The sequence below is a fragment of the Trachurus trachurus genome (assembly GCF_905171665.1).
Source record: "Trachurus trachurus genome assembly, chromosome: 10".
NCBI classification, from domain to species: Eukaryota; Metazoa; Chordata; class Actinopteri; order Carangiformes; family Carangidae; genus Trachurus; species Trachurus trachurus.
Window position 1 is genome coordinate 6,156,049 of NC_139894.1, and position 24,916 is coordinate 6,180,964.

General features: G+C 41.4%; 1 protein-coding gene across 5 annotated transcripts in view; it reads right to left on the bottom strand.

Moving 5' to 3' along the window:
• fam13b (family with sequence similarity 13 member B) overlaps window positions 1-24,916 on the bottom strand; it is an 88,431-nt gene that overhangs the window by 13,670 nt on the left and 49,845 nt on the right. For 4 of the 5 annotated variants that reach the window (XM_083980675.1, XM_083980671.1, XM_083980672.1 and 1 more), the window contains exons 8-14: window positions 14,224-14,268; window positions 10,590-10,685; window positions 9,431-9,578; window positions 7,486-7,583; window positions 3,676-3,727; window positions 3,345-3,477; window positions 620-691 (exon numbers count right to left, since the gene is read on the bottom strand). In XM_083980675.1, coding sequence (XP_083836801.1) covers window positions 620-691; window positions 3,345-3,477; window positions 3,676-3,727; window positions 7,486-7,583; window positions 9,431-9,578; window positions 10,590-10,685; window positions 14,224-14,268 — 644 coding nt within the window. The remainder of the gene's footprint in view (window positions 1-619; window positions 692-3,344; window positions 3,478-3,675; window positions 3,728-7,485; window positions 7,584-9,430; window positions 9,579-10,589; window positions 10,686-14,223; window positions 14,269-24,916) is intronic. The other variant, XM_083980674.1, reaches the window with a different exon arrangement.

A 24,916-nucleotide genomic window follows, 5' to 3' on the forward strand; every position in this document is an offset into this window, starting at 1 on the left:
ATTGCTCCTGTTATACAGTAGTTCAGTCTGTCCCTGCTGTTTAGAGAGAGTCTGTTTCCCTTCGAATAAACAATAGCCAGATTTACTAACTGCTACGAAAACGTCATGCCTCCGAGTTGATAAAAACAAAATAAAACAAACGAGAGTGTTTCAGACGAGCTGTAAACATAGTGAGCACGACAACTTGACTCTTTTGTATTTCAGCTCCATTTACAAACCCTTGAGGTAAACAAACCCCTTGGTGCATGTTTGAATAGCCATCCGACATTGTCAAAAAATGCAGTTTTGTGGGATGTAAACAGCGTAAGATCCATCTGCTTCTATTATACACTGCTGTGGTGAATGATGCGGGGACAGACAGAATAAATTAAAAAGAAAATCTTCAAATTAATTCTTTTAGACCTAAAATATTAGGAACCTATATAGCCCCAGGTTGAATTTATCTGGAATTGTCCTTTAATTCAACATCAGTATCACACAAACACACATATACATACACGTATGTTAAGTTAAAACTGTGACAGACTGTGTCCACACCAGCAAGCAACCGTCAGCAAAAGAGGATGAAGGGAGGGATGAGTGGACGGGTGGATGGTCAGGTCGGAGTGAAACTACTTACCTTGACCTTCTTTTTGCAGATGCATACATGAGAAGTCTATGGGAGGGAGGTGGAGATGGGAGGGAGGTGACGCTGTGTGGATGGAGGGAAGAAAGGAGGAGGAGGAGGAGGAGGAAGAGGGAAAGTAGAAGAAGAGGAGGAGGAAGAAGAGGAAGAAGAAGAAGAGGAAGAGGAGGGTAGAGAGAGAGAGAGGCAGCAGAGGAGAAGAGCTGTGAGGTCGATCATTTCTGACAACTTCGCTCACCAACATTCATTCAGTGTGTGTGTGTGTGTGTGTTCGACTGCAAAAAAGTGGTCGAGTGTTTTCCTCACTCATAACAAACATTTAACTGAATTATGGAGAAATGGTGAAGAGTGACAGACCGAAGAGTTTCCTGATGGACTGAAGCTAACAGCTCTTTTTGTCATTGATTAACCTGCCTTGATTCACTGATCAATCATTTAGTCGATATACAGGTAAAAGCCAGTGAATTAGAATATTTTGAAAAACTTGATTTATTTCAGTAATTGCATTCAAAAGGTGTAACTTGTACATTATATTTATTCATTGCACACAGACTGATGCATTCAAATGTTTATTTCATTTAATTTTGATGATTTGAAGTGGCAACAAATGAAAATCCAAAATTCCGTGTGTCACAAAATTAGAATATTACTTAAGGCTAATACAAAAAAGGGATTTTTAGAAATGTTGGCCAACTGAAAAGTATGAAAATGAAAAATATGAGCATGTACAATACTCAATACTTGGTTGGAGCTCCTTTTGCCTCAATTACTGCGTTAATGCGGCTTGGCATGGAGTCTATGAGTTTCTGGCACTGCTCAGGTGTTATGAGAGCCCAGGTTGCTCTGATAGTGGCCTTCAACTCTTCTGCGTTTTTGGGTCTGGCATTCTGCATCTTCCTTTTCACAATACCCCACAGATTTTCTATGGGGCTAAGGTCAGGGGAGTTGGCTGGCCAATTTAGAACAGAAATACCATGGTCCGTAAACCAGGCACGGGTAGATTTTGCGCTGTGTACAGGCGCCAAGTCCTGTTGGAACTTGAAATCTCCATCTCCATAGAGCAGGTCAGCAGCAGGAAGCATGAAGTGCTCTAAAACTTGCTGGTATACGGCTGCGTTGACCCTGGATCTCAGGAAACAGAGTGGGCCGACACCAGCAGATGACATGGCACCCCAAACCATCACTGATGGTGGAAACTTTACACTTTACTTTACACTTTACACTTTCCTGAGATCCAGGGTCAACGCAGCCGTATACCAGCAAGTTTTAGAGCACTTCATGCTTCCTGCTGCTGACCTGCTCTATGGAGATGGAGATTTCAAGTTCCAACAGGACTTGGCGCCTGTACACAGCGCAAAATCTACCCGTGCCTGGTTTACGGACCATGGTATTTCTGTTCTAAATTGGCCAGCCAACTCCCCTGACCTTAGCCCCATAGAAAATCTGTGGGGTATTGTGAAAAGGAAGATGCAGAATGCCAGACCCAAAAACGCAGAAGAGTTGAAGGCCACTATCAGAGCAACCTGGGCTCTCATAAGACCTGAGCAGTGCCAGAAACTCATAGACTCCATGCCAAGCCGCATTAACGCAGTAATTGAGGCAAAAGGAGCTCCAACCAAGTATTGAGTATTGTACATGCTCATATTTTTCATTTTCATACTTTTCAGTTGGCCAACATTTCTAAAAATCCCTTTTTTGTATTAGCCTTAAGTAATATTCTAATTTTGTGACACACGGAATTTTGGATTTTCATTTGTTGCCACTTCAAATCATCAAAATTAAATGAAATAAACATTTGAATGCATCAGTCTGTGTGCAATGAATAAATATAATGTACAAGTTACACCTTTTGAATGCAATTACTGAAATAAATCAAGTTTTTCAAAATATTCTAATTCACTGGCTTTTACCTGTAATTATGAAAACCTTCTACATTGGAAAGTGAGAGTCAGAAACAATATTCACATTACAACAGCTACTGAAGAAGAAAAGCATTCAAATTTAAGTCTCCTGTGAGAAACTGGACAATTTGAAAAGTTTCTTTTTAAATTAAAGCAGAAGTAAGTGATGTATTTGTGTTAATATAAGTCTTAAATAGTTATATCTTCCGACAGCAATCACTTACATAGAGTGTTTGGACTGAAACACGGGTCTCTCAGTCCCTCTGCTCTGCTCTGAGCCGAAGAGAAAACATTTATCGTATCCTACAGTTTTTATCCAATGAGGAGAGAGAACGGCATGCAGGGCTGTGTGTGCAGCCAAGGGACGCCGTGAATGTGGTGACGTAGGGACGAGGACTATTATGGTGCGTTCAAGGCAGCCCGTAACTCGTGTTTTTCCGACCTGTGAAGCCGTACCAGTTCGATCTGGTACGAGTTCACCGGTCGGAAGTTACGAGTGGCCGTTATAGAGACTTTCACCGGTAAAACAGGTCGGAAAAACACGAGTGGGTTGCCTGGAACGCTACTAAGTCGTAAGTCGTGACTTGAAGCTGTAATTTACGGTTTCAAAAGCCTGCCTGGAACGCAGCATTAGCCAAAACGACCGGATCGCTTACTTCTGCTTTAACTAAACTAACTTAAATTAACGAAATTTTGGGATTCGTAAATTGACGATTGTATAAAGCAAAATTATAAAACATTGACAACCACGAGAAATAATTTGTATTATTTTTTTGTTTTTCCCAGTCACACAAGAGAGCGTTGCTGGAGATTCATACCTTCCCACTGGCTGTCAGGAAAGAGTTGGAGGTGGGGGTTGTGGCCAGAGTTTGGTTGGCATGGCGACAGGTGATTCCTGTTGTTGGTCTCGCTGGTGTTGGCGTTCTGATCACAGCGGCAGGAGCTCAAGTCCTGGAGGGAGAAACAGGAAGAAGGAGAGGGATTAAAGGGACGAATCAGAAGAAGAAAATAAGACGATAACTAACTGAAGATATTGATAGAACAGTAGGAAGAAAGAAAGAAAGAGAGAGAGAAAAATGAAAGAAAGAAGGTAGAGAGATGGCGTAGCAGACTGATTTAGTAGTTTTGTCCCCACATGTTGACACTTACACAGCTTATAGTGTCGGTCTGCTCCATGGTGTCACAGGGTTGATTGTCCTGCCTGAAATCACAGATAAGAAACATTAGGATTAGGGATGTCACAATTACTTGTTTTCACAATTAATCGCGGTATTAAAACACCACAATTAATTGATCGTAAAGATTCCTAAATATCGTCACTTTCCAAAAAAAGATTATGTACTATGAACCGTATTGGCAGATGTGCGCCAAAGTAAAGGTAAATGCTCAGATACTGGTCCATACGTAACATCGAATTGGTAGGAATTTAGATGCTAGAGTCAGTGTCATTTGTAATAATAATAAAAAAAGATTAAAATTAACTTAATGACTTATATATTTCAAACACTTAAATAATTGGCCATATTTTAATAGATACTTTGTGTAAATAATTAGTTATGTAATTATATTTGGACTATATTTGATTTTACACATTAACTCATTGAGTGCCAACCACGTAATTTCTCGTTTTTCGTTCCCATGCGTTGAGTGCCGAAAACGTAATTTTACGTTTTTTGCTTTTTTTTTAAATTATGAAAATAGACACTTTAATACACATTATATGTAAATTTGGGGACTCTACGACGAGGAGAACTGAAATAGATGACGATCAAAGTCACATGACAGCTCATGATCTGGAAGTTTTTATCATAACTCGGCTTCTGCAAACGAGTTCTGCATGCAGATGCAGCAGCTGCTCCGCAGCTGCTCTGCTCTCACCCGCGCTGCTGCTCCAGCTGCTCCAGCTGCTCGGAGCTGAACCAGGAAGCTCTCAGCCGACAGTCCGCCCGGTCTTCAGCTGGAGCAACACCGTGTCCTCCCCAAAGTCCTCCCGCGGTAAAATCTGATGGTCTCTGGGCCAAAGCAGACCGGCATCACCGACCCGAACCACAGAAGGACCGCGACCACCGGCGGGACCGGTCTTCCCGAGCCGCGGTGGCCGACTGACCCTCACGCTCCGCGGGGAGAAGCTGTGACACGGCACGGTGCGTCTGTGTTATTGTTGTTTAGTGGCGCCCCCCCCGCCCCCGATGGTGGTTTTGTGAATAGAACAACAACTGTTGTATATATTTATCTTATACGAGCCCTTTGATCCAGAAATGCGAGTGTGAGAAGAGCAACAGACACAAACAGAGCACCTTTCATAAAAGACGCTCTATCTCCTTTTCTAGAAAAAAGGAGGGATTTTGGTGAAACCCAGCCATGTTTAGCTTGACTTTTCTCAGGAACAGAGGCACGTAGAAACAAACGGTTTGTGGCCACTTGAAGCATTAAGGTAAACCTTTCAATTGAGCCACAATATGTGTTGGTGGCAATAATATAGAATACACTGTGGCTCTACATAAAAAGTCAAAAATGGTCTAAATTGCCGGTACACTTGACTAAAACTTTGGAAAGGAGCGCGACCTTTTATAAAATGGTCAGTGCCATGTGCCAGCGTTTTGGGGCATTTTGAGTAATATGTCAAGACCCAGAGAATATTTTGTACTATGACTCTGAAAACACCAAACAGCTCAAAGGAAAGAGGAGACTCTCTATTTAACTAGGGAAAAACCATTTGTTTGTACCTTGTTCCATTCTTGATATATCTTAAGTTGAATAGAGCCTGGTTGCACCAAAAAGACCACTTTTTTTCTAGAAAGCTGAGAAAAATGCATTTTTGTGAAAGAGAGTCTCTCAAGAAAAATAGTGATTTATCCGTTTTAATTTTGGCTTCAAAAACATGTAAGACATCTGAAAATTTCATTTCACATGTTTTTTCAACCCCCCCCCCCCCCCCCCCCCCCACACACACACACACACACACACAAAAGACAAAACAACAACAACTAAAATACAACACTCGTGTGGCAGTTGCTGCCCCCTCAGCCTCTCCTACGCCCCCCTCCACCCCCTCCCCTCCCCTCCCCTCCCCTCTCCTGCTTCTCCTCCTGCTGCATCGTCTCTGAAGTAGGGAGGGAGACGTCGTGGCGTCTTCAGCCTCTCTGCTGGACGCGGCCGCGGCAGCGACGCACCGCGCTGATCTCTCGGTTCGTCGTCACGTCGGTTTACAGCAACTGGTGAATCTCCGCGATCCGCTTTCGCTTCGGCATTTTGGTGCTGATCATCTAGATCAGTTTACCTTTCCTGCCTCCTCCGATCACTTCATGCTGGAGCTATGCTAATAGCATCCGTAGCTAAGCTTTCCTCCAGCTCCACGTTACACTTGTTCCAGGCTCTGCCCGTCGTTTTTCTCTAGAAATAGAAACTTTTTCCGACTTTGTTATCTCTGTACCGATCGCGCTCGTCTTCTCCTCCTTCTTCACTTCTTGCTCTGATCTACAGTCTTCTTCGTTCTACACATCCCAGAAGCCCCAAAATTACTCACAGTGTGCGCGAGAGCGTCCCCATTTACCAGCCGCAGAAAAGTGCATTTGACGTCTATGGACGTCAATGGCACTCAAGCGTTGGATTTTGATTGACGTCCATAGACGTCAATGGCACTCAATGAGTTAATAGTGTTTGAAATTAATGAATGCATAATAATCATGATAATCGTAATACCGTGATTATTTCTCTGACAATAATCCTACCTAGAAAATCTGTAATCGTGACATCCCTAATCAGGATACACTATAAAAAAATAATAATCATGGATCCAAGCTGTCACTACCAATTTTGGAACTTATTACTGTGTGTAGCTGAAATGTTAATTTATCAAGAGTTGAGCAGCGTTCACCAATCTTTGGCTTAGAGATCTTTAAATGAGCTGATGAAGAGTCACACTACAGTCACAGAGAAAAAGCTTCGCCCCGTTATAAATGATTTGTTACGGTGAACGTCAGCTCTCTGTTGTGTCCTGTGATCGATCGCTTTGTCCTGCGCATTAACTTTTGTCTGTTTTTACGTTGAGTGGGAGTGACTCAGGATTAAAACACTTGGCAGCCTGAACCAGTTTTTTTTTTTTTTTTTTTTCTTCAGTTGTGCATTTTCTCTGCTTGTCACAAGCTGGAAGGATCTCACAGTACGACATATGATGTAGCGTCAGGAGGAGCTCGGCCTCAGACGGCATGTCCAAGCGATTTGGGAACGTGAGGTGTCAAGTGATCAGTGCATGACAAAAAAATATTTCACTCTGGGAAATAAGAAAACGCCTCTCTTTATCTTTTCTCTAATCTTGAAAAATGAATCCCGGTATGCATAAAAAACAATCTCTTATACAGAATACTCAGAATAGCAGCTCTGAAGCAAATAACAAGAAATTGGCAAAAATCCATCTCACCTTCTTTTAATAACTGGAAATTAAATGTAAATAATATTTTGGAAATGGAAAAAAATTACATATAGAATCAGAAGTGGATTGATTATATAAATAGATAAAACTGATGAGTCCAGCCCTGAAGAAATGTTTACTAGATCTCCGAAGAGAATACATTTGTGTATGTATGTATATTCTTTCTTTTATTTATTTGTATATACTGTATTTTTGTTCTATCTTATGCTTTTTTTCCCCAACTGTCTTTGTCCCATCTCTTTTCCCTCCCTTTATTATTATTAATATTCCTTTTTATTATTATTATTATTATTTTTTAATTTCTTTTGATATTTTTCACTACAAATATGTAGCATAAATGTTGTAGGAATGCTCCAATGACTAAAAAGATCTGTACTAGAGCATGAACTTGTGCAATCCTGCAATAAAGTATAAAACAAAACAAAACAAAACCAAAACAATCTCACTCTAATGAACTTATTTGCTGGTTTGAGTTACGGCTGAATTCACCGAAGGCTTGAACATTAAAACTTTATGTGTCCTCCCACCTGGCAGTGTTGATGTTGTTCTCAGCATCTCGGACAGCCTCAGCATCCAGGTCCATTCCTAAACTCTCCTCCAGGGCGGCGCCAGAGTCCAGTGAATCCTGGGAGAATCGTCACAAAAAAGAGTTTTTAGATGAAATTTCTCTGCTGTTATAAATGAGAATCTAAATGAAACAAAACTAGCAGAGCATGACTTATAAATAAATAGAAAAAAAGAACAGAAACTGTGTTAATTTTGGATTTTGACCTTAACAGGTGCTTTCCTGTTCTGAGGAACCACATGTAACCTATGAGTGGTTTCATTTCTTTAACATTTTAAAATAGAAAGAACTGGCACAAATAAATAAAACATAAATTTGCCTGACAGAGAGCTGACACTAGATCCATAAAGTCGGGCGCAATAATCGTCCTATTTGTCTTGATTATATGACCCATGTCACTTTGGTGCTGTTACGTAAAGAAAGTCAATGGTGCAGCTGTCCTTCTCGCCGTCTATTTAAAGAATTGGACCCAGGTTTCCCAGGTTTCCCATCAGTCCCAGCAGGACACAGCTCTCCCTGACCGCCACATTAACCGCTGCTGCTCGTCACCGCTCTCCTGTCATCAGGTCACCAAAGTGCTACTTGGGACAAGAGCCACCGTGGCTCAAGGAGGGCAGAGAGGCAACGAGAGGGTTTTTAAATTCCACAGCGACGGACGGACTTACTAAAAATGTTAAGCGATGATCTCTGAGCAGGATTAAGAGGCGCTTCGTTGCCTAATCATATTAGATTCAGACCTGAGTTTGCACCTTTCATCACTGACAAATACTCCCAGACTCACAGACCAGTTGTCCAGACACAGAAAGGTTGATTCATGATTTCCAGTCGGTTTTAGATTCACTTTGACAAACGACTTGTTTTTAAATCAATCAATGGGTTCGGCCCTAAATGAACCTAATAAACCCCCTCAGCTCACTGGGAGTCTGTCTGTGTAATAACAGTCGTGATATTATCAGCGTGTACATGTGCATTTTTAATTCCTATCAAGTTTTAGTTTTCAGATTTAATCAAATTGTAATATTTAATTAGTTTAGTTTGGTTTATTATTTAATTGTACTAGTTTGTCATCATTAATACCATTTTTAACCTAATCATCTAATATTTAGTCAGATCATTTGCTCTACATGAGATAGTTTCAGCTCTGGATTATTCCTGAGTTTATAGGAAAAATCTGCCAATTGGATAATTCATGGTGAGAAAAACATCTTTGGGAACATTTTTGGATGTTTACTATCCCTGGTATCTTTTTTGAACCTTTAGCTTTAAGTGTTTGGGAGTTGCAGCTGTTTCTGGACGGGTCAGTGCTCCCTCTGTGACGCCAGCATGACGACACAACATCTCACAGACCCTGTACCATAAGAGCAGGACATGAAATGTGCCCAAATGTGGACAGTGCGGGGTCAAGAATGTGCAGAGGAGCAGGGACGCCCATTTTTAAGCCTATGTAGTGTATGTACCTCTTGGGAAAACTATGGATTTCACAGAGTTGTGTGAGGAGTTGCCACAGTGCCTCTTAAAAACCTTAAACCTCTTATTTTCATTTTGCCCTTTAGTTAGAACAAAACACAGCCTGTGTTTTCACTGACAATCTGTGTGTTGTTGTTGTTGTTGCTGCTGCTGCTGTCCCGGTAGACTTCTGGCTATTGTGGCAATCAGAGCAGAACAAAGATGGACTGTGCTGATAGTAACAAACATTCAGTCATCGAATGAACCGACACACTGAGACTGGAAGGAGGTCGGTTGTGGCAATTATGCTGCCAGCCCACACAGCAACTGGTCACAGTCTGTGTATTGTGTGTCTGTGTGTGTTTGTGTGTGTGTGTGTGTTTTAGAGAGAAATCTCAATGGTGTGTGTGTGTGTGTGTGTGTGTGCACAATATGCAGGTGTCTGTGTGTCATGCACAAACCTGTGTGTCCGTCTGGCTTTGCTGTAGGTGTTGCTCATTCTCCGACAGCGGGGTCTCCCCCTCTGTGTCGCAGGGACTGTCCTCGGGGTCTGTTTGTTGCTCCTCGTCTCCATGGCAACCCTCTTCAGCTGTCTCACTGGGACTCACCCTGGGAACATAATAGGGGTGGGAGAAAAAATCGATTCACATAGATATCGCGATATCTTTTTTGACGATTTTTAAATCGATTTATTTTTTCAAAAATCGATATTTTTTTTGAATTTTTTTTTTTTTTTTTTGAATTTTTTAAAATATTGTGCAATGTGTATTTGTTAGCCTCTTTTACATACAGAGAGTACAGGCTTTGAAAAGGGTTTAAGTTCACTTTATAATGGAGTATGTTAATTTATAGGCTCCTACAGTATTTGTGTGCAGATAAATGTTAAAAATGCGACAAAAAATCGAGAGAATCGGCAATATCATAGAATCGCAATTTAAATCGAATCGCCATCCAAAAAATCGTAGAAGAATCGAATCGGGAGAAAAGCATATCGTCCCAGCCCTAGAACATAACATTCAAAAAGTGAATGAAACGAGGGAAGTACCTGGATTTTTAAAGCACACACTAATAACGTTGCTATGCAGGCGCGGCTGCAGCAGCTTATTCTAGCGGTTTGGTGTAAAAACCTTCACGGTGTCACGTCTCCTTGATGCTGGAGACAAATTCCTTTACATCTTGTTTTGTCTTGGAGGTGACTGACCGGTGAACAGCTGCAGCTGCTCTCGACAAGAGGCTGTTTGCTTATTAACATCACTGCTCCGTCAACATGTTTACTGGCAACCTGAGCCGTCAGTTTGGCTTCGTGCCTTTGTACACAGTGTTCGCTATGACAAATATGTTTCTCTTTGGTCACCTGATGCCGCTTTTGGCCACTGAGGAATCTGTGTAACGCGCGTTTGTACCGGCAGGTGCAACCTCAAAGTATTTCCAAAGGTGTGTAAGAAGGTGACAAGTGTTGATTCTTGAGTTTAAAGGTCTCAAATAGTACAGAGTGAGATTTCCATGATGATAAAGCAGGTCACACTGTGAAAATATCTAAACTTCAAATAAAACACTGGAAAACTATAAAGGGCTTTTAGCTTCTTCTGTCTGTGTTTGTGTGCACGGCTGCACGCTCACCCCTGGCTGTCGTAGTTGCTGAGGTCTTGGTCGATGGAGGTTTTCAGCTCGAAGAAGTGCTGCTCCACTGCAGCTCTGATGGTTCGCTGGATTATCCTGAGAAAACACATAAAGAATACAAGAACATTAATTTTTTACAGAAATCCCTGTGCTCATTTACTCTCATAGTTTGTTTATTTTTTAGATTTCGTAGTGTTTTCTAACTTCTACACCTTTTTTTTTTTTAGGTGACTGCTAAAAAAGAACATTTATTTAGTTCATATGGGTGTTACCTTTGTACTGTGTGTCCTGTTTCTCTAGTTTGTCGAGTGTTGTCCTGTCCATGTGTGTATTTTGATGATGACCTGATAATCATCTTCACGCTCTGTTTAAAATCATGTTTTATAATAAGTAACAGCGTGAAGATGAACAGCCACAGTTTACTAATGACAAAAGATTCACCTTTACTGGTTGTTCAGTTGTGGGAAAACACAAAAGTTCACTTTTGTTTGGGTTTAATTTTGGGCGCCTGGTTGTACTATATACATCGCAGACACCAGGCTGGTTAATACAGACCTCTGTAAACTCTGCCCAGTTCCATTCAATAAAAGTCTGTAAAACTATTCTGATAAACACGTTGGTAAATGTTGCAAACCCTGAAGCTTAAACTAAATGTGAAATTCAGTGCTAGAAAATTAAAAACAAATTTGGCCTGTAAAATATGTGCCTGCCTCCAGTAATGCTATGAAATTAATATTTTTGACAAAAATATTAATTTGCACAAGTTCTTTGCAAGTGTAACTGGCAGTGTTACCTTATCTGGGGGCAAAAAAACACTAAGTTATATACCCAAAACTAAAATACAGCTACATAACTGTAACAGCAGCAGGAATTGATTTATATTACAGTATAATGTTGAAAACAACTTTCCTCTTGTGTGTTTTGAAAGGTGTTGCATGAGCAAAGCTTATTCTTCTTGAACAACGCCTGATCACTGTAATGTTTGAGCATTAATGTTCAATTATGTGTAATGCTCTGTTGCTAAGTAGCTGAATTGTCTCTACATGAGATAACTTCTTCTTCTGTTCACTTGCGGTGAACACAATAAGCTCAGAGGATTATTCAACCATTTAATTAAGATCTTTAATTTCAGAGTAAGGTTTGCCAGTGCTATTAATGATGTGCAGGTGAACACCTTCACCTCTGTAACCGCATGTAATCCTCCTCACATAATCCTGCCTGTCATCAACCTCTGTTAATGAATAGAAAGAACTCCACCAATCAATTAACAGACAACTGGCTGCAGCTTTCAGTGCCAAACCGGTGTGTTGAGTTTGTTGCCAAATACAGGAAAACATCAGTATGAGACATGTACTTAAGGATTGTAATCTATCAAACATTTATAGCGGCTGATATGTTTTCTTTTCTTCCATTCTGGGCTTTGACGAGTCCTTATTAAGTCAATAACCTGGTCCAGTTGTAAAGGGATTAATAATGATTAAAGTGGAGCTGCAGAGGACATTACAGCCTTTAAAAGGTAACGGCAGCACACACAGTCTGACCTCTGCTGCAACGGTTGATCCACGGGCTCTACTGAGATTTTATTTAGCTTACTTTATTTACTGTACCAAGTGTGTGTATGTGTGTGTGTGTTCATCGTGTCTTCCTTCGTCATTAACTCTGGCTTCTTACGGGCTGTGAGCTTCGTCTCTCCTCCAGCTTGGACAGCAGTGAAGAAGTGGGAAAAGTCTCGGCTCTCACCAACTCCTCATGGACTCTGCTCCATCTGTTGTGATCTAGTTTTTTATTTTTTTCCCCCTGCACATCTCTGTTATGTAATGTTTCTACTCTTTTGTTAAATTTGCTCCATGCCACTTGTACGGTACACTGTCACCAAGGGAGTGACATGATTTTTATATAGAGCCTCGGAGCTGGACCGTAACTGTATTTGGGTTTCACAACTGTGTCCATTTAAGGCAAAAACTCATAAAGGTGCTGGACCCAGCTCAAATAAATGTGTGTGAGAGGTGGACACACACACACACACACACCAGATGACTACATGCCCACTTTCGCCTGCAGCAGCACCGCTGGCTGCAAAAGGCTCCACTAATAATGACTATCCATCACACAGACACACACACGCATGCATGCACACAAGTACAAGTGCAAGTACACACACTGGCCAGAGAAGCATCATGTTTTATTGCTGCTATTGTTGGAGGTTTTGACGAGATACCTCCACACCTCTGCACGCAGGACACATCCTGGACACTGAGACCAGTCCAGACAACCCGAGGTCCTCGCAGCTCAAACTAATGCACTTCTGGAAATGCGCCAACATTTAATGCGCTCGCATGAAACAGAGACGGCGGCGTCGGACATCTGGTGAATGAAACTAAAATAGCACGTCTCCCAATACCGGCTTTTGATTTATGGTGAAAAGCGTCTTGTCTTTTCATGACGTGCTTCATTAGAGTAATGAACCACAGTGTGCACCAGTCACTTTACTGCACTACATCACGTAGGCGTGGGCAACATCTTCAGATATCTTGTCATATAAATCTGTTCAGCGTATGACTGTGATGTTACAAAGAAAGACAGGGGAAAAAAAAAAAAAAATCTGCCATTTTTTTAGTGAAACTTCACTAAAACCAAAAACACAAAATACTTCAGAGTTATTTTTCTGCTTAATCCTTTCAGCTTTAAACTGTTTATCCATTTTCTTAGAATTTCATCTTGCAAAGGCTTTTGTTTATTTAGATGAAATCTGACCATGAAACGTTTATTTTTTAAACACACAAAGAAAAGTGAGCCAGATGTTGAAAAAATATGAAAAAGCCACCGTGATAGAGCGAGGACGTGCTACTGGGCTGGAACAATCAATCAGCAGAATATCAATTTGACAACTGATTATTTAAGAAATTTTTAAAGCAAAAACAATTCCTACGTACATTGAATATCTTGTAATGTATGACTGTCGGTCGAAACAAACTATTTGAAGATGTTACACTGGGCTTTTAAAGATTGCACTGACCATTTTCTTCACTGGCATCTAAGAAACAAAGAGTCTGATCTTATCTCTCAGCACTGAAGGAGCATGTGCTCCCGCCCTGCAGCCTCCAGGTCACTTAACTCACATAAATGTACAGCACCATAGAAAATTATTTTATTCCGTTTGCATGTCATGCAGCAAAGGGGCCGAGTCATGTGATTGTCGAGTGCATGTCCTTGGGGCAGTGAAAGCACCGAGCCATGCAGAACGCTTTAGTTTAGCTTCATAATCAAAACACAAGGTCAGCTCTCCTCCTTATTACTTCCTCTTTAGCTCTTAACTCCTCTCCGCTCAGCGCTGCCTGCTCTTCATCCCTCTTCATTCCTGTTGTTTTATCTGCTTGTGGTGCAGATCGGCCTTTTGTCCAACCTCACACTTCAATAAGTCGATTGTTCTCTCTTTTATTATGTTTTTTTTCCTATCAATCTCGTAATAAAACTTGCATGAGATAATTACTTGCTTTAGGAGATTTTTTCAGATCAGTTTCCTAAGAGGAATTTCAGTTGTGTGTGCATGAGTGTGTATAAACAGAGGATAACCTTTTATGTCGTCTTGAGTGGATACAATTACAGGACTGTGTATGTGTGTGTGTGAACTTACTCAGCAGAGTCAGCGGGCAGGATGGATATAGGGGAGAGGTGGGAGCTGTAGAGACAGAGAGAGGAAGAGAGAGGGAGAGACAGGGAGACAGGGAAAGGACAACGTGGTGAGAACATCGTGTACTCCTCATCTCACTTCCCTCCTGACATGAAGTGACCTTGGAGGATGTGGGTGTCGGACAGAGAGACAGACTAAACAGTGAAGACCGTAACGACAATAACGACGGTGTTACAGCAAAAAAAAACGCAGATCTGTGAATATTATGAGTCACAGAGACAAAGAGAAGATCAAGTCCTGGGTAATACAAGAGAAAGAGAATGAAATCTCCTGGGTCAAATGACAATCTCAAGAAATAAACACACACACACACACACACACACACACACACACACACACACACACACACACACACACACACACACACACACACACAAGTACACAAAGTTTCAGTCGGTGGCGCCACTCTGGGTGGGCAGATTGTTATTTAGGCTACAGAGCTTTGCTAAACCCTGCTGATCAGATAGAAGGGTGTGTGTCATCTCATATTTGTTCTTCGATGTTCCCCTACAGGCAACTGTGTGTTTGTGTGTATCTGTGTGTATGTGTGCGTGCCAGTTACACACATCGCACATTTTTTTTTTACTTTGCACTAAAATCAACACTGCCAATTCTGTTGTATATACCTTTGTACATTACATTCTATTTTATTTGCTATTGCTATTTTATTATGTATAGTTTGTTTTTATAATCTTATTCTTTATATTCTTATACTATATGTTATGTTATCATCACTGTGTGTCTGTGTAATGCTGCTGCTGCACTGTAATTTCCCAGCTTGGGATCAATAAAGTATATCTATCTATCTATCTATCTATCTGTGTGTGTACGAGACTAGGAGATGTGCCCGTGGATTGAGCATGCTGCCGCTGGACTTAGAAACACTCTCAGTGACGGACATACAAGGACTCCAGATTTATATAACACCCCTTCTCTCACAGACACACACACACACACACACACACACACACACACACACACACACACACACACACACACACACACACACACACACACACACACAGAGCAAGGTCATCCAGACTGTGCACAAGAGCACCGGTAAGTCTCTGTGAGCATAAAGTGTGTGTGTGTGTGGTCAAACTCGTCTCATTAGAAAAACAGCAGCTGAGGTTATGCAACTTTAATATGCGCATGTGTGCGTTGACTCTTTGACACAATTACACACACACACAGACAGCTAATGCAGAAAGTCTTCAGGTAGGTCGATACAGACTGAATTATTAACGGCAGATAAAAACGATAATGCCCGCCATCTTTATTCTTCTTCATCCATCTTTTTCCTCTAATTCCTTCTGGTGTTTCGTGCTTTTCAGCTCTCTCTGTCCTCCACGTGGTTTCTGCTCTCCTCTCTCTCTTCATTAGCGTTGTTTACTTTAATCATGCTTGCTCTCTGCACACTCTCACTTCATTGATAACTCTCACCTGCCTCTTTAACTTGATCTCCCCTGTTTTTCACCATCTCTTTCCCTTTTTTTTTGTCATTCCACCTCATCGTCCTTCACACAAAAAATCTTTGTTCATATCATCTCAACCCTTTTTCTTATCCTCGTCTCGGCCTCTCCCCTTCTCTCCCTCATGTTTCTTTCCCCTTGAATCTCCTCCACCTCCGACTCTGCTTCAAACTGGTAACAAGTATTTCACATTCCCTTTCTCACACTGTTATCTTGACCATGGCTTGTGTGTGTGTGTTCGACAAAGAGAGTTACTAGTGTTGCAAAGATCAAACAACAAACTTGTTTAAACCAAATGCTGAAGCTGTTGGAGCAGAAGAGGAGAATTGAAAAGACAAGCACTAAATAAACACTCGTTTGTTCTCTTGTTCTCCCCAGTTAATTCAACTGGATCATTTTGTGATGGCATCTGCAGTTATTTTGTCTCTCTCCAAAGAGACATACGTATACTTTTGTAGTTTAATGTTAGATCCTTTGTCATTTGAGGTTCTCCTCTTTCTTCTACTCCTCGTTAGTTAGTTAAAATGTGCCTTTAAACGGCAACACCCTGCAGGCTCCCTACAGCAGAGACGGTCTCTTTGAAGGCACAGATAACAGCGTATGACAGCGCGCTCCCCTGCTGGGTCCTACAGTGAAGGAACCATGCTGGGTGGCTGCATCACTAACAATAGATGCTTGATAGGACCCTCAAGGACGTTACGTAACATCCATGGGCCTAAAGCAGCGAACATAATATCTGATCTTACACCATTTGGCCCCCGAGGACAAGAACTAAAACCGTTGCTGGGCCCTCTGGGATGTTCTTGCCCTCCTCAAGCTCCCTAAGCAACAAAGATAACATTTCTGTCAGTGTCAGTAGAGGCCTGCAGCACCATGAAAAGACGCCCTTTGTAGAGCCCTTCAGGGTATTTCTCCACTGCCTCGTACTCAATGGAGGGCAGATAGACTCACAGAGAGTTGGAAGCCCCTGATGTAGTGTAGATGTGTTTTTTTTTTTATTTATGTGTCTAAAAATATGGCAACATTCATCATTTTAATGAAGGTCCAAGTTGGATGCATGGTTGAACCATTTAATGGCATTTAAATGTTAAGAATTAATATCTGTTGTAATTTTTGGCCTAAAGCTGCTGCCTGCAGAGCAGCCAATAAAGGCTCGGCTTTCAAAAGTTCTCCAAGTAGGTCGGATTAGATCGGCTCCTGTCCCACAGGCACGGTGGCCAAACACCCAGATAAGAGTGTGTGGCAACGTCTTAAGGAGTCACACACCTGAGGTCGACAGTGTGCTGGCAGTCATACGGTCAAACAAAGTCAACCGCTGCTTGTTGTAATAACGTCACTGACGCTAACAAATACGCAAACTTTTATTCAGCCAATAATAATAATAATAGAGACGATTGATGCCACATTTCACCGAGTTGATTTCTATATAAAGTCAGCCTAAAACATATCAGCTATTTTCATTGCACTAATTACTTAATAATGATCAACTACACCTGGACATCTGAGGTTCTGCCAGCTTCACTCTAATCTAATCTGCTGCTTGCTAACCAGAGCACAGCAGTAAAGATCTCTGCTGCAGCAGGTAACCGGAGGCACATGTGAACCACCCGAGGGATGAATATTGCACCTTTGATTCCAGCTGAACAAAAACAAGACCTCCATAAAAATATCTAGCATCAAAACTCTTGTCTATCTAACCACTCCAGGGTTTTTCCTGGATTAAAATGAGTTGGCAGTGGTTTGAAAAACCTCACTGACTCTTAAAATACTTGTGTTTATTTTGTGTACCGCCCTCAGTTTATTAGGTGGCCAAAATAATCATGTCAGTTCTAGCTGTTGTGCAACCAACCAGTCTAAACAGATGGCCGTACAGTCTGCCTGTCACGAATATAGAGCAAGAGTATCAGTTGCACGTAGCTAAGAGTATAATATACTGCAGAGTTGAAATACTATGCTGTTTATCAGCGGCCTCGTGTCAGCTGACTGAGTGACTAAACAAAAACACTTCTCAGCATGAGCATGGTCCAGTCTGCTGCACTGAAAACAAAGTAGGCGAAGACAGCAGAGACACTTCAGTGCTGATGGTTGAGAGGAAACTAACAGACGGATCAATAAGTCTACAGTACGATCATCACATGACTTACAACAATGGTTCAGACACAGAGGGTGAGGGGTTAGAAGGTGTGTGTAAGGTGAGTTTGAGGTTAGTAATGACTCCGCTGAGATGCTGTTGTCAGCAAATCCAAGTCTGGGAGGTACAGACTGCTGCAGTCTACGCATCCACTCTCTCAAACACACACACACACACACACCAGGCGGCACAAGGAGACACGTTTCACCGCTTTGGCTTGCAAATAACACCAGACACACTTTCTCTCATCCCTCACACACACATACACACACACATAGAAAGCCACTGCAATTCATATAAACACTAATACGAGCACACAGAATCATAAGCGTGGCTTTCCATGTCATAAACAGCTCTTCTTGCTGCCTCTGAAACAGTAAACATTTATAGTCCTTCATGTCGGGGCCAAGAAACTCTCACAGACTCTTGGAGCAGATGTCTGCATTCAAAACATCCACGACTTCAACACAGAGCTGCTGTTTAGTTTTCTGCCTGGATACTGTTCATTGGTTTATTTCCATCAGCTGCTTTGCACTTGGGACTATAAATGACCAACACTGTGCTCCTTCATCTGTTTTCTCTTAATTACCCCCACAGACATTGGCCCATCTGAGTTTAATGATGTGTTTTGTTTAGGTGACTCAACAAATCTACCTCCCCAGCCTCCATTTAATCCATCATTCCTCCGCAGATGACACAAAACTGCTGATGACTTGCATTAAAACTGTGAGACTTTCCAGCGCACGTCGAGTGTGTGTATAACTGCATGGACCTTATAAATAAACCACGTGTGTGCAAAAGATATCACATTCTCTGGTGTCACATAAAGTTCCTGCCATAGTGATAAAAGCTGTACATCTTTTACAAACTCCAGATTGCTGCAATTTAAGATTGTTTTCAATAACGATAAATCAGTGGCTCATCATTTTGACTTGTTCTTTAATTGTTCAAGTCAATAAAATGTAAAAAAAATAAATAATGGTGTTCACTTCAATACTCAGGAATATTTAGAAAAATCTGTTATTTGCCATTGATTTAATGTACAATCTATCATCTTTTTCTGGCACTAGGGGTCTGAAAACCTTAAAAAACCTTTGATTCTCTCATATTGTTCTGTGGAGACACAAACACGTCCCAACTAACTGATCCTCTCAGCTATTTCCTTTAGATAACTTATGATCCATATGTTGAGGTATGTAATAAAATAAAATAAAAGATTTAATAATTATATTGTGAAAATGTTAACACTGGATAAAGACGATGCTGACGCATGCACAAGGGGATATGACACAATTAATACGCAAGCACCAAAACGCAGCAAACCATTAGCATGTCATGATCAAATTCATTCATTTCTCTAGGTTTGAAAACTATTGAAATATTTTCAATAATGTGAGCATGTAATTCAAAAATATATGTTACATAAGTCCAGACATTTCAATACAGAAAGGTTACACAACCTAAATCTAATAAAGCCTTAATTTGAGAATGTGTTTATTTAAGGGGACAACTGCCCAGGTCTTAACCCTCTGTATTTTAAAATGCTGACTAATCCCCCCCTTTGCACGCTTTCTTTACACTTTGATTGCGTAACATGACATCAGCTGTTCAGTAATTTTACGACCCTTTTCTTTTCATCTTCTCCTGCTACTTCTACCTCCCATGTTTCCTGTGAAAAGAAAAGACAGAGATATCCTCTCATCTGTCTCCTGTCTTTCATCTCTCCCTGGCAACAAAGCAGATGAGCAAGACAGACAATCCAACCTCATTTCTTTCCATTCTTATATGATAATAAAAAAGTGGGAGGATAAAATGTTTCGCTACCTTTCACAACTTAATCCTATCTTTTAGCTCTCTCTTTCCTGTTCCTTTTTGTTTTTTTTTGTTAATCACGTCATTTCATTCATTCAATTTGTTGCCCTTTCAAGAGTTTTTCCATGCACTTCTTTCTCCCAACATTCTTCTATTCATATATAACCAACCACATATTTGCCTTCCTCTCCATCCATCCATTCAGCCACCCAATCATTTATTCCAGTCAGACTAGATGGGTTACATAACCCTGATGTTTACCTCTGCAGCAGGATGTCACAGGCCATTCTCATTTTTCCAGCTGTGTTTTTCTCTCTCACTGTGATGATGTGTCCTTTTTGTTGTGTTTTGATTTGGTTTTTGCTGGTTTTGTGTCAGTGGCTCCAGCCTGCAGGTGTGACAGTGTGAGGGATGACTCTTTATGTCTGGTAGGATGTTTCTGTCAGTTTCTCTGTTTGGTCTCTTCTTTTTTTTTTTGCTCTGCGCCGTCAGCGAAGCTTACATGCAGGTAATTCGAGCCGAGTCTGTTATTTTTCTATCGATCATCCAGCAGAGAAGTCGGTCACGTCGACTTTTAACTGAACTCCGTGTGATGATTACTGCCTCTTTCTTCTTTCCTGCCTGTTACCAACTTGACACATTTGTCTCAAGCAGGAGCGGTAGGTATCCAGCTGTTAAACTTGCTCTGTCTGAACTCGGAGTCTCTCCTCTGCTCAGATTTCTTCTCTCTCTCTCAGTATGTGGTCGGTCTTCCTGTCGGCCTCGTATCTATCCACTGTGTGCAGGTTTATCCCAGTTGAGCACTTTGAGGATTCAGCGTCAGCACCAGCAGGTCGAGCAGCAGAGCCAGGGTATCGCCTGGGTGCATTCTGTGTTGTCCTTCCTGAATGTGTGTGTGTGTGTGTGTGTGCTGTTGAAGGAGTGTGTGACAGCGCGTGTGTGTGCCTGTGCCTGTCTGCGCGTGTGTGTGTGTGTGTTTGTATGTGTGAGCGAGTGAGGCTGCCTCACTCTGCACTCTGTCTGTAAAAGTGCTGCAGTAAACATCCAGAGCTCTGCTAAAATATATGAGCTTCTGATGTAACCAGGCAACAACCCCTGGAGGACCAATAGGAGGGGAGGGGCTGAAGTTGCGGGGCCAATCGTAAAGAAGGAATGGCTTCTGTGAGCCAATCAGGAGGCAGAAAGTGGGAGGGCATTTTGATTTTTCTGGTCCACTCAGGACTGATGATAAACTCAGCAGTTATTACAGCCGACCCAGTGGGCTGCGTAATGGCGTGTACACACACACACACAGACATAAATGTACACACACAAGGCCATTAGCACAGTAACACACACACCTCTTTGTCTTTTGTAACAGGAGCCTATCAATAACATTACAATATTTGATATATAATCAAGCGAGAAGGGATAAGAAGTGTTTATAGAGTAACAATGAGGAAGCAGCGTGTGATGATGACAAACAGGGAGAAATGAGGCAGATGTAACAAATGCATTTTAAATGTGTTTGCACTTAGATCTGTGTCTACACTCTCGGTAGACTAAAAAAAACAACACAGATAATCACATCAGTATCAAGGAAACTGGCTCGTTCCTTTTTCATCCTCATCCTCAAAAAACGGTGCATTTCAAACAGGAGCAGACTTCAGATCAACTCCTTTCAAGACAAATCAATCACCAGCTGAGGAAGCCTAAGAACATCTATGCAGCATGTTGTGTCATGGCAGATACTACGTAGATATCATATCATATCAATTCTACACAATGTGACTCATTTTTAAGCAAAACAAAAATGACTTCACTCACAATAAGTAGTATTTTAGATTGCTGGAAGCTCTTGTCTGATCAGGAGCCAGAGTGAGAGCAGGATAATGTGCAGTTCTTTTGTCAGTGAAAGATCAAACTGTAAGGTACTTGAGATAAATAAATAAATAAATAAATAAATAAATAATAAAAATGAAGTGGAAATGGGTCCTGAAGAATAGTTTTTTTGGGGGGGGGGACTGTGGACTTTTGATCAGATGAGATCAGTGAGTTCAGTTTGGGCTCTGACTAAATCCACTGACTATTTCCTGATGTTTTCTTTTACTGAAGACAGAATTAATTTCCTGCGGTTCAGTGACTAAATGGATATATAAAGTGTGCTGTTACTTGACACCTGCACAGCTGTGTCAGACATGCTAATTTACTTCCATCATGGAACAATTTTAAATGAGTCTGACATTGCAATACAAATAAAATTCGCTGTGGTATGTGCATCATATTTCCCGGAAGTCTGTGATATTTCAGAAATTCATCTTGGGAGGAAAATAGGTAACGAAAGAACAAATGTTACGCAACTTTTGGTCACAAACCATTAACACTTAATGCTTTTGCAGTTTGGTGTGAGCTCAAGCCGCCTGGAGCTCTAATCTCCAACTTGAACTTTATCTTCTACAACCAACACAAAGCGACGACAGTGGCAACGTGTGGACACAAAGAGACCTAAGCAGCAGCAGCAGTTTGTGCCGCGACAATCACAGTCAATATTTTTCCGTGATGATTTCGGCACACACACACACACACACACACACACATACACACACACAAGTGCTACTCAGAAAAGCCAGATCTGACAGCTGTCCCAGAACTGAGGGTGAGAACTGATAGCACATGCAGACGAGTGTTGATATCTAGGTCAGTTAGTAAATCAGACACTGTGCCCAGTGCTTGAACGCAGACCTCGACAACTGGGAGGTGAGAGGTGAGGTTGTTCTACTTAAACATTAACTTCTAATGAGTCCAACGGTTACAAAAATGTACATGACATGTCACATCTAAATGTATACGAACGGATGCTTTTCAGGCCATGGGAAAGGTTATGTATCAAGTTATACGGTTTGTTTATGTGCACTGTATTTCCATTGTAATGTATAGTGAAGGCAAGGCCTGTGTTCAAACCTCTGCCTGCAGCTGCATTTGAGACAACCAACCAATATCATCCAAGAATCAATTAAAATCCCACTTTACTTTAAACCACAAGTTTGGGGATTTTTCACAAAAGTTTAAGTTTGATTCAAGGTTTGATTATATTTTCCTTCCTCTGAGCATAAAGATACTTACAAAAATTAATTTAAAGAGGAGGAAATTCAATTTCAATGATCTCATAAATGACACTCACTTTTGTGCATCTTTGATCTGTATTATTGTTGGAATAGAAAAAACAAACCCAAAGATAAGATGATGTGTAAATCTTGTTTTGTTTTTTTGAGTGTCATGTGAGAGTACTGTATGTGATCCATCTGTGAACTAGGTCAAAAGGCCTAAAACAAACAGTTGACACCCATCTACTGACCTATATACTGTATATATGTCTATGTATAGGCCACATAGACATACTGCATTCAACACTAAAGGAAATCCAAACTGAGAACAGGGTCAACAGAGGGAAAACGTACTGTACAACATGATGATCATCAGTACTATGAACTGTGTCAGTACAGGGTGGAATATTATGTAGCATAGGTTGATTTCTACCATCATGTCCCATATACTGTACTACAGTAGTAGAGAAGTGCTGTAAAGCAAAGCAAAGACTGCTGCTGCTTCCAAGAAACTGAAGAGACCACGACTGAACTCTGAGTGATGTCCAGCAACAGCTGATTTGGAGCTCGGACAACGAATCAAACAGGAAGACGTGACATGAAATAAAATACACTTAGTGCCGTCACACTTTTTAAGGCATCATTTTTCGGATTGTAGAAAAAAGAAAACCACATAGAGGCACCAACCTTCCCTCTCTAGAGATCTAAAGACGTATAGTCAGTATCAGCACTGTGACCAAAGCCTATGAATTATTTCACTGCATAACAAAACATAAGATTGGGTGAATGGATGATGCAAACTGATGACGTGCCTCCGCTCTTTCGGGGCTCCAGACTCACTTTTTTTTTTTACTAGGACCACAGTGGCCCATAACTTAAAATTTTAAGAGTGAACACACTGTAAAGTAAATATTCTCATTTCCTTTTGATTCATGATGCTCACACACATTGGCCTGACACCTGTAATGACAAATTTGAGATAATTTGAATCGCCCCTTCCACATTTCCCCAGTGTTAACACAAAAAAAGAATTTTTAAAAATCCAGAAATGTTACTGGTTGCACATATGCAAGTAGATGAAAAAGTTATTTGCACTGTCTTAAAATTTAGGGGCAAAATGCCCCAATTTATGGGCAGTCTGGAGCCCTGTCTGTCATACTTTTCTTATTTACACACATTCATCACATAATCTGACATGCTCCAAATTGATTCTGTGCAGTCTGAAGCTGATTACGACCAAGATTTAGTCAGACAGACTCATCAGATCACTCATCTCATCACGGTGTCATTATTAATAATACACTGGATTTATGTGTCTGTGTGTGTGAAGGTCTGCACGTGCTCCCCATGAAAACAGCTTGTACCTGACTGAAATAGATAGGTGCACGTGTATCTGTGACTATGTATTTTTGTGGTCGTGCACGTGCACATTGTTGACACAAACAAGAGGAACAGAGGGGCATAAATCACAGAAATGACAGGACGATACTCTCGTGAGGGGATTCAGCTTTAAGAGGTACAAAGCTGGTCGTGTGACGCTCCGTGTGACGGTATGACGGTCGTTACTGTGAGGAATGGAAATCGGGAATGGAGTCAAATTGAAGACAAGTGTTTCAGTAATGTGTTTAAATGCTTTCTTCTGGCCTGACCTTTTCCCTCTTCAGGTCTGATATTGCATTTGCACCCAGACTGAAAATCAATAAATCGTTCACAAGTGGGGACGCTCTCCAATTCTCGCAGCCTCTCGTTGGCCCCCCTCCTGACCTTCTCTGACCCGATTCTCAGTTCCCTCCATTTACTCTCCGACCCTCCTTCTTGCCCTTCTCCCGCTCGCCCCGGGGCCAGGAGTGAATCCCGAGCGTCCTCTCTGCCAGTCTGCCAGGACGTTTTCAGCCCCCTCATCAAAAAATACTTTCCATACACAGGGAGAATATAAGCAGCGTGGAGAGGGAAGGAGGGAGGGAAGTAGTGATGGGGGAAGAAGAGAGATCAGAGGAGAAATACCAGGGATTATATATAGATTTGAAATGAGCAGAGGCTGTCAGCAAGGTGTGTGTCTCTGTGTCTGTGTGTGTGCGTTGCCTGTCAGAGTCTATTAAGGGAACAGTGCAACGCAGAGGGCAGACTTCCCTATCTGT